The following is a 10,000-nucleotide window of genomic DNA, read 5'->3' on the forward strand; positions in this document are numbered from 1 at the left end:
TTTCTGTTCTTTTAGATTAACTTCATGCAGTTAAAATCTTTTATTTGGTTTTGTCACAGAGAGAGAGAGAGAGAGAGAGAGCGCGCACATGTACAGGGGTCGCGAGCCCTTATTTATTATTGTGACGTCACAATATAAGCTTTATACAGAAACTCTATAATCTGACAGATAAGAAAGCTGTGAAGTGTAGTAATGTGTGCAAACCTTTACATGTTTTATTCCATTATTATTGTCTTTTCCTTGTTTGTTGTCATCCCCTGGCTTTTCAAACTGTTGTTCATTTAGAGGCGACGCGGTGGCGCAGTGGGTACCAGTCACCTCAAAGTAAGAAGGTCGCAGGTTTGAGTCCCGGCTGGGTCAGTGTGTGTTTCTGTGCATACCCGTCAACATTGGGATGTGAAAATAAGAGATATGCCCACCATAATAAAGAACCCCCCCACCCAAAAAAATCTCCAAATTACTGTGTATGTTCATCTGCAGCTGTAATATTGTAAATACAGTGAAACGGTCAGTAATATGTTTTATTATTATTTACAAAAGAAAAAATAAATAGTATACATTAGCAGCAAATCCATTAGCAAACAGCTCAGCTTATTAAAATAATAGCTATTATAAAGAAATAGAATCAAGTTATTAAATCTCATTAATCTTTTCTTCACTGTATAACTCACACATTCTGATTAAAGAGCAGCGGAGGAATCTCTTATTTATTATGATTTTTCATTTGATCACATTAAATAACAGCTGTCACTTTAGAAATGCACACATCAACATTATAATAATAGCACTCGGGTGCTTTCCTGACTTTTAATGCTCATTTAGAGGGAAATTAGCTGTGTTTGAGAAAAAACCCACTAAGATCGACATCTTTAGATGATATTATTATTAATTATGTGTATCTGTCTGTTTAAACACGACTTTCACCACACTTTAAATTGCCTGTACAGAATCCGTTTGGGAAACAGCGTCTATTTATCACTATGGAGCGCGTCAGCTGACAGTCACGCACCGCTATATGACTGTTTTGAGGATTGCATATGAAGGGGAGACGGCACCTGTGATGATAAGGAAGGGAATCCCGCTGTTTTTTATTTATTTTAAAGTGTTTTCATGCCTAAACAAAGCGAAAGCACAGAACAGATTCACATTTAAGAGCGAGGGGCGGCCCCTGGTGGTTCGGCGGTATGGGTTGCGTATAGGGAAGCTCGGCTCTTTAATGTTTATTGCCACCCTTCAGAGAAAGACTGAAAATGCGGGAGAGATACGGGACAATAGCTTTACGGGATGACAGCAGGATAGAACTGTAAAATACTGGAGAGTCCCGGGAAAAACAGGAGGGTTTACAGGGATGGTTTCTGTGTGGAGTTTGCATGTTCTACCCCGTGTTGGTGTGGGTTTCCTCCGGGTGCTCCGGTTTCCCCCACAGTCCAAACACATGCGCTATAGGGGAACTGGTCAACTAAACTGGCTGTAGTGTGTGTGTGTGTGTGAATGAGTGTGTGTGGGTGTTTCTCAGTACTGAGTTGCAGCTGGAAGGCCATCCAATGCCTAAACCATATGCTGGATAAGTTGGTGGTTCATTCCACTGTGGAAACCTTAGATTAATAAAGGAACTACGCTGAAGGAAAATGGATGAATGTTAATTTGAATTGTTCAATAAAGATAATCTCAATATCCTCACTGCAGATCTCCGCATCCGTCAGTCCGCTCCGCTGATCTGCAGCGGTGTGAGGCTCTGATGAGCAGCTCTACAGAGGCTCGTCATGTCCTGTGTGATGGGCAGTGATGTCAGCATCGTTGTTCTCTCCACACCTGTGTTCAGCTGTGTGTGTCTGTGTTTATCCAGTGTTGAGGGGAGGGGGGGGGAGGGGGTGTTCTGGGTTATCTTCTGTTGGTGCTGGTTCTCTTGTTGTCTGTATTGTATCGCTCCTCTGTCAGAGCTGTGGCTGGGCTTCATCTCCTGCTCTTCTATATACTAGAAGGATCTCAGTGAATGCTGTAATGGAGGATTGGAGATGGGCTCTGGTAGATTGTTTTACAGTCGTCTCCAGCTGCTACACACAGACTCTTCTAATGTCACACATGGGGGGTCCATTACCTGGAGAATCCTCATGCAGACATTACTGTAGGGTTGGTCATGCTCATCACACACTTTCCAGACCCAGGCTGAGAGGAACTTACTTTGAGGAATTTAGGATGTAGAAAAGGTGAATATGGGGCAGGAACACAACTACAGATTGTGGACGGTGGAAAACCTGTTTGTTTTTGGATCAGAACAGCCTTTAACCTATTCACACACCTATACTATAGTAAAGCAGGGATTGACTAGAGATCAGTTAAGACATTAGAGCGTACACATTTGAGAGAGTGTGTGTGTGTGTGTGTGTGATTCATTCATTCGTTTTCCTTCAGCTTAGTCCCTTTACTAATCTGGGGTCACCACAGCGGAATGAACCGCTATTCCAGCATGTTTTATACAGTGGATGCCATTTCAGCTGCAACCCATAACCTAGGCTTTACAACCCAGAATTGTGGCTTTACAACCCAGAATTGTGGCTTTATAACCCAGAATTGTGGCTTTATAACCCAGAACTGTGGCTTTATAACCCAGAATTGTGGCTTTACAACCCAGAATTGTGGCTTAATAACCCAGAATTGTAGCTTTATAACCCAGAATTGTGGCTTTATAAATCTCGCAATTTTGACTTAACTTATTCATTCATTCATTTTCCTTCAGTTTAGTCCCTTTATTCATCAGAGGTCGCCACAGCGGAATGAACCGCCAACTATTCCAGCATATGTTTTACACAGCGCATGCCCTTCCGGCTGCAACCCAGTACTGGGAAACACCCATATACACACACTCATACACTACGGCCAGTTTAGTTGATCAGTTCCCCTATAGCGCATGTGTTTGGACTGTGGGGGAAACCGGAGCACCCGGAGGAAACCCACACCAACACAGGGAGAACATGCAAACTCCACACAGAAACACCAACTGACCCAGCCGGGACTGGAACCAGCGACCTTCTTGCTGAGACATGATTGTGCTACCCACTGCGCCACTGTGTAGCCCTGTGTGTGTGTGTGTGTGATCTGCTGAATAAATCAAACGTTTTGATTGGTTGGCTGTAGTTCTGCATTCTGAGTGAAAGTTTCAGAACTCGAGTGACATGTACAGACTGTGTGTGTGTGTGTGTGTGTGTGTGTTTGTTTTGATAAATGGGGGACACTGATTGGAGGATGTGTGTAAGCAGCTGGAACACACTATTGATGAACTGAACTATATTGACTACAGTATTGATCAGATTATCAGCTCACTGTAGACAACACTGAAGACTGAACAGTACACTCTCAGAGTTGCCCTGCTCAGAGAGATGGGGGGGGGGGGGGGTAAGTGTGTGTGTGTGTGTGTGTGTGTGTGTGTGTTTCAGCTGCTGATATTCGACACTTCAGGCTATATTTACTGTGCTTGAGCAGATCAGCAGAAACACTCCGAGCAGCAGCAGGTACTGAACACACACACACTGCGAACCAGTCGTCTGAACAATACAGAGAGTGTGTGTGTGTGTGTGTGTGTGTGTATGTGTGTGTGTGTGAGCGAGCATGTTTGTGTCTTTGTGAGAGAGTGCGTTTGTGTCTGAGAGACTGTGGGTGTGTGTGTCTGTGTGAGTGTCTGAGTGTGTGAGTCTGAGCAAGAGAATGTGTGTGAGCATGTGTGTGTGTGTCTGAGTAGAGAGCTGAAGGAGTGTATTTTACTGACTAGTCTGTCCACCAGGATGGAGGGGTCAGAGGTCAGAGGTCGTCTGGACGTGATTGAGGAGGAGGAGGCCGCTGATGAAGACTCCAGCACACCTGAGGGGTTCACACACCTGAAGGTGAGAACAGATCTGCTCAGCTCACCTGTGCTCCTGCAGTGTGAAGAGCAGAGCGCAGCACACACATACACTGAGCAGAGCCACGGAGAACACTGCAGGAGGAACCAGTGTACTTCAGTCAGGACAGTGTGTGTGTCTGTGTGTGTGTGTGTGTGTGTGTGTGTGTGTGTGTCTCAGGATGATCTGTGCAGCTGCAGGGGTAAACTGAGCCAGAAGATCGTGGAGATGGAGAACTTCGCCAGCAACCTGGAGGAGATCTTCGTCACTGTGGAGGTGCAACGCACACACACACACACACACTTAAACACATGCACAAACACACACACACACACACACACACACACACACACACATCGGCAGCACTGCTGTTTGTTCATAATCAGTGGAGGTTCATGCTGCACGTGTGTGTGTGTGTGTGTGTGTGTGTGTGTGTGTAGGAGAACTTTGTGCGTCAGGAGCAGCAGCTGGAGCAGCACTACGCAGATGTTCTGCAGAGTGTGTGTGTGCGTGCGGAGGCGCGGGCGGCGTCAGTGTGTGAGCAGAAGAAGTGTAAGCTGGAGCGTCTGTACGGCGAGCTGCTGCGCTGCGGAAACACACTGCAGACCGCCAAGCTGCTGATCCAGAGCGCGCAGACACTGCACCGCCGGCAGGACACACACGCCTTCCTGCAGGTCAGAGGTCAGCTGTTCTTTACTAGAGCTGTGACGTCATCACACACTGACCCCGCCCCTCTCTCTGATTGACAGGCCGTCATGCCCGTCATCAACAGGTGAGAGACGCCGCTGCTGATCCGGGAACAGGTTTGAGCTTTAGAGTACAGGGGAGGGTGGAGACACATCACTGCCATGCTGCTCTAATGGCTAATGGGCAGACGGCTGCTTCTCACTCAGGGCTGCTGTTTATGCTAATGAGATGGAGAGATGGGCACTAGTGGGCGGGGCTTGATGACACCTATAAAGGCTTGATTATACACAGCTCTGTATCGCCCCCTGATGTTGGCTCAGGGTCAGCGCGCTTCACTCATTCACTAACTCTACAGCTGTGCAGAGGCGTGGCCTTCACTACAGTCTGCAATCTTCTGTCCAATCAGAATGGAGCAGTTCACCAGCGAGGAGGAGGAGGAGCTTCAGGTGGGCGTGTCTCTGGAGTTCCAGGTGCCGAGCACAGAGCTGTCCGAGGTCCGACAGATGATGGACTCCATAAACGCTCTGCCAGGTCAGACCCTTAAGCGGGTTTACATCAGCACACTTGTAGGCCAAGACATGCTTCAGGAAATGAAGGAGAGTTCACACAGGAAACGAGACTCCCTCAAACCTGTTCCATACTGAGAAACAATAATGACATGATTAAATACTTTAGGTGAACACACACACACACACACACACACACACACACACACACACACACACACACACACCTGACAGAGTAAAGTAGACTGCAGATAAAGACTAACCCTTGCACAGCACTGTAAAAGAACATCAGAGCGCTCACAGCTTATCACTTACAGCAGTGTTAGACTAGTGTTGGACTGACCATGTTCTGTGTGTGTGTGTGTGTGTGTGTGTGTGTGTGCAGCTCCCTCAGCTCCGGTTATGAACCCGCAGATCTCCAACTCTGCCACACACACATCTCTGCACGTGTGCTGGAGTTTGTTCTCTGACGACACTGTGGAGTTTTACCTGCTGCACTGGAGGCTGATCTCAGACGACTGCACCCTACAGACCCCGCAGGAGGGTAACACACACACACACTAATATGTACACTCTTCACACACTTTATTAGGTACACCTCACTAGTACCGGGTCGGACCCCTTTTGTCTTCAGAACTGCCTTAATCCTTCATGTCAGAGCTTCAACAAGCTGCTGGAAATATTCCTCAGAGATTTTGCTCCATATTGACATGATAGCATCACACAGTTGCTGCAGATTTGTCGGCTGCACATCCATGATGCCAATCTCCCGTTCCACCACATCCCAAAGCTGCTCTATTGGATTGAGCTCTGGTGACTGTGGAGGCCATTTGAGTACAGTGAACTCATTGTCATGTTCAAGAAACCAGTCTGAGATGATTGGAGCTTTATGACATGGTGCGTTATCCTGCTGGAAGTAGCCATCAGAAGATGGAGACACTGTGCTCATAAAGGGATGGACATGGTCAGAACAATACTCAGGTAGGCTGTGGCGTTGACACCATGCTCAATTGGTACTAATGGACCCAAAGAAAATCTCCCCCACACCATTACACCACCAGCACCAGCCTGAACCACTGATACAAGGCAGGATGGATCCATGCTTTCATGTTGTTGAGGCCAAATTGTGAGCCGAGCATCCGAATGTGGCAGCAGAAATGGAGACTCATCAGACCAGGCAACGTTTCTCCAATCTTCTATTGTCCAGTTTTGGTGAGCCTGTGTGAATTGTAGCCTCAGTTTCCTGTTCTTAGCTGACAGGAGCGGCACCCGGTGTGGTCTTCTGCTGCTGTAGCCCATCCGCCTCAAGGTTGGACGTGTTGTGTGTTCAGAGATGCTCTTCTGCAGACCTCGGTTGTAACGAGTGCTTATTTGAGTTACTGTTGCCTTTCTATCAGCTGGAGCCAGTCTGGCCATTCTCCTCTGACCTCTGGCATCAACAAGGCATTTGCGCCCACAGAACTGCCGCTCACTGGATATTTCCTCTTTGTCGGACATTCTCTGTAAACCCTAGAGATGGTTGTGCGTGAAAATCCCAGTAGATCAGCAGTTTCTGAAATACTCAGAGCAGCCCGTCTGGCAGCAACAACCATGCCACGTTCAGCGTCTCTTAAATCCCCTTTCTTCCCCATTCTGATGCTCGATTTGACCTGCAGCAGATGCTCTTGACCATGTCTACATGCAGTGAGCTGCTGCCGTGTGATTGGCTGATTAGACATTAATGTTAACGAGCAGTTAGACAGGTGTACCTAATAAAGAATACACAACTGTAATTTGGTTAAACCTGTGTGTGTGTGTGTGTCAGTGTGTGAGATGAAGGTGAAGGAGACGCACTGTCGAGTGTGTGATCTGCTGCCGAATGCGCAGTATGAGCTGTGGGTGACGGCGACCAACACCAGCGGAATCAGCCCGGCCAGCGAGAGAGCCGTCTACATGACCGGTGAGTCTGCAACACACACACACACGCACGCACACACACACACGTAACACTCCATCTGTGTGTGTGTGTGTGTGCGCAGTTCCCTCTCCACCTGTGATCCGGCCTCGGGAGTGTGTGAGCAGTCTGGACGCGGCGCTGATCCGCTGGGACTCTGGAAACACAAACCCTGTGGAGTCATACACACTGGAGCTGACGGAGGACTGCGCAGACGGAGACGGCGGCGCGAGAGAGTCAGTGACACACACACACACACACACTCACTGATGCGTGTGTATGTGAGCACAGCTGTAGTGTGTGTGTGTGCAGGTGTATCGTGGCGATCCCGTGCTGTGAGTGTGTGGTGCAGCTGCAGCCGCAGCGGAGCTTCATCATCCACATCAGAGCCGTGAACACCGGCGGGCCGAGCCAGAGGAGCGAGCCCATACACATCAGCAGCACAGGTGAGTCTGCAGCCTGTGTGTGTGTGACGTGTGTGTGTGTGATGTGTGTGACGTGTGTGTGTGTGTGATGTGTGTGTGTGTGTGATGTGTGTGATGTGTGTGACGTGTGTGTGTGTGTTACAGGTACCTTTTTCCACCTGCTGGAGGACACTGCCCACCCGAGCCTCTCTCTGTCAGCCGACGGCCTCAGCATGTTCTACCTGGATGAAGATCTTCCTCTCAGTCACATGACCTTCAGCGACAACACCTTCGCCAGGTGAGCCCCCCCCCCCCCCCACACACACACGCGCTCCTGCTCACTCTGGCCTGACCCTGCTGTGTGTGCTGCAGGTGTGTGGCGGTTCTGGGGGCCCTGGTGCCCATCAGGGGTCAGTATTACTGGGAGGTGGAGGTGGAGTCCAGCACGGAGTACCGCATCGGTGTGGCGTACGAGGACACACACCGCAACTCTTACCTGGGCGGGAACAACACGTCCTGGTGCATGAGGCACACACTCACACCCTCCAGGTGAGACACACTCCTGAAACACTACACACACACTCCAGAAACACACACACACACACACTGACGTGTCCCCCCCCTCCCCCCTCAGGCACAGGTATGAGTTCCTGCACAGCGGCTGGTCTCCGGATGTGTGTGTGACGGTGCCGGCGCTGCGGGTGGGCGTGCTGCTGGACTGCGCTGCGGGGACGCTCAGCTTCTGGAACGCAGCGCTGCAGCAGCTCCTGCACACCTTCAGCTGCAGCTTCCTGCACCGCCTGCAGCCCTGCTTCGCCCTCGACACGCCGGGAGCCATGAGGCTGCACACCGGCCTGCCCACACCTGCGTACACACACACACGCTAGCATAGACGCACTCAACACACACACACGCTAGCATAGACGCACAAAACACACACACACGCTAGCATAGACGCACTCAACACACACACACGCTAGCATAGTCGCACAAAACACACACACACGCTAGCATAGACGCACTCAACACACACACACACGCTAGCATAGACGCACTCAACACACACACACGCTAGCATAGACGCACAAAACACACACACACGCTAGCATAGACGCACTCAACACACACACACGCTAGCATAGTCGCACAAAACACACACACACGCTAGCATAGACGCACAAAACACACACACACACACACGCTAGCATAGACGCACAAAACACACACACGCTAGCATAGACGCACTCAACACACACACACTGTGAAGAAACACACGTGGCATCTGTGTGCTTATCTTTATTATTCCATAGGAACAGGTACACAGGTGTGTGTGTGTGTGTGTGTGTGTGTGTTATATACACGTGTGTGTGTCTGTGTTTCATTTCAGACTGAGGAATAAACAGCAGATGAACACTGACCTGTGTGCTAATGACACCTCTGAGTGTGTTTTATACACTACACCTGTGTGTGTGTGTGTGTGTGTGTGTGTGTGTGTGTGTGTGTGTGCGCGTGTCTGCTGCAGGTTTCTTCATGTTGTCTCTTTCTGACTGGTGGTGGCGTCAGTCTCCTGAACACGAGACAGGGGTTTACACTCCTCTACAACACACACACACACACACACACACACACACACACACACACACACACACAGTATGATCACATGACTATAATGATCAGCAGTAGAGATGTATAGTAACGCAGTAGGACTACTTCACTACTGTACTAAACGGCAGTCTCTGTCCTCTACTGGAGGACTGTTTTCTTCTCCAGTAATGGATCATAACGGGTCATTACGTACTGACGTCATTCATCTCCTATGCATGATGTACTATGGTGAAGGAGGCGAGGGCGAGACTCTTACTACACAGAAGGCGGCACAGCACACGAGCTGCTATTTCACTACTAAGGAGAAATGCTGTAAGACTCCATCTTCACCTCTCCCTCTCTCTCTCTCTCTCTCTCTTTGGGCATTTGACCCACTGGGCTGTTTGTGAGGTAACCTTTCCTCTCCTCTCAGCTGTTAAAGTGTATCTGTGGATCCAGACAGGAGTGTGTCTGAAGTTTTCTCCACTGTGTCTATTATAGATTACCGGTGATAACCGTGTATTATACACACACAGACTGTAACCGCGGCTGTTCTTCACCGCCATCAGTGAACAGCTTTCATTTCTAAAGCCGACCGCAGCCCTTTGTGTTGAGCAGGTGAAGAATAACCAATCATAGAGGTGTAAGACCTCACCTGTCAGCGCTCAAACAGCAGGCGGGATGATCTACATCAGCTATAATCGCTCACGCTGTCTTCTGTGCCTGTGTTGGAGTTCATTCAGCAAGAGTGTAGGTCAAATTAAGGGGACAGGTCATATATCTGACTGCTGTATTAAAGGACACAAGTGTATTATAAATAATAAATATTCATATATTTATAGATTTTAATAAAATAAATTCTTGTGTTGTGAAGAAAAAATCTAATCATGTATGGAAAGCATCATCAATGCACCGGGATATCGAATTGAAGCGAATCGATGGCATGATAATCGTAACCGAACCGTGAGACAAGTGTGTCATGACAATCATAACTGAACCATTAGAAAAGTG

The 10,000-nt window shown here is 48.7% G+C and overlaps 1 protein-coding gene across 2 annotated transcripts; it reads left to right on the forward strand.

Moving 5' to 3' along the window:
• Positions 1–3,452: 3,452 nt before the first annotated feature.
• LOC130245736 (fibronectin type III and SPRY domain-containing protein 2) lies at positions 3,453–8,822 on the forward strand. 2 transcript variants are annotated; one of them, XM_056478497.1, is made up of 13 exons: positions 3,453–3,509; positions 3,779–3,878; positions 4,056–4,151; positions 4,316–4,549; positions 4,625–4,647; positions 4,969–5,093; positions 5,454–5,612; positions 6,873–7,007; positions 7,087–7,237; positions 7,314–7,447; positions 7,571–7,703; positions 7,778–7,954; positions 8,040–8,822. In XM_056478497.1, the coding sequence occupies exons 2-13, from the start codon at positions 3,780–3,782 to the stop codon at positions 8,290–8,292; spliced, it is 1,719 nt and encodes a 572-aa protein (XP_056334472.1). In that variant the 5' UTR covers positions 3,453–3,509; position 3,779; the 3' UTR covers positions 8,293–8,822. The 2 variants fall into 2 exon arrangements, with proteins under 2 accessions (XP_056334472.1, XP_056334473.1); XM_056478498.1 differs by lacking the exon at positions 3,453–3,509 and adding an exon at positions 3,533–3,560.
• The last annotated feature ends 1,178 nt before the right edge of the window (positions 8,823–10,000 follow it).

The sequence above is a fragment of the Danio aesculapii genome, chromosome 18 (assembly GCF_903798145.1).
Source record: "Danio aesculapii chromosome 18, fDanAes4.1, whole genome shotgun sequence".
In the NCBI taxonomy this organism is placed as follows: Eukaryota; Metazoa; Chordata; class Actinopteri; order Cypriniformes; family Danionidae; genus Danio; species Danio aesculapii.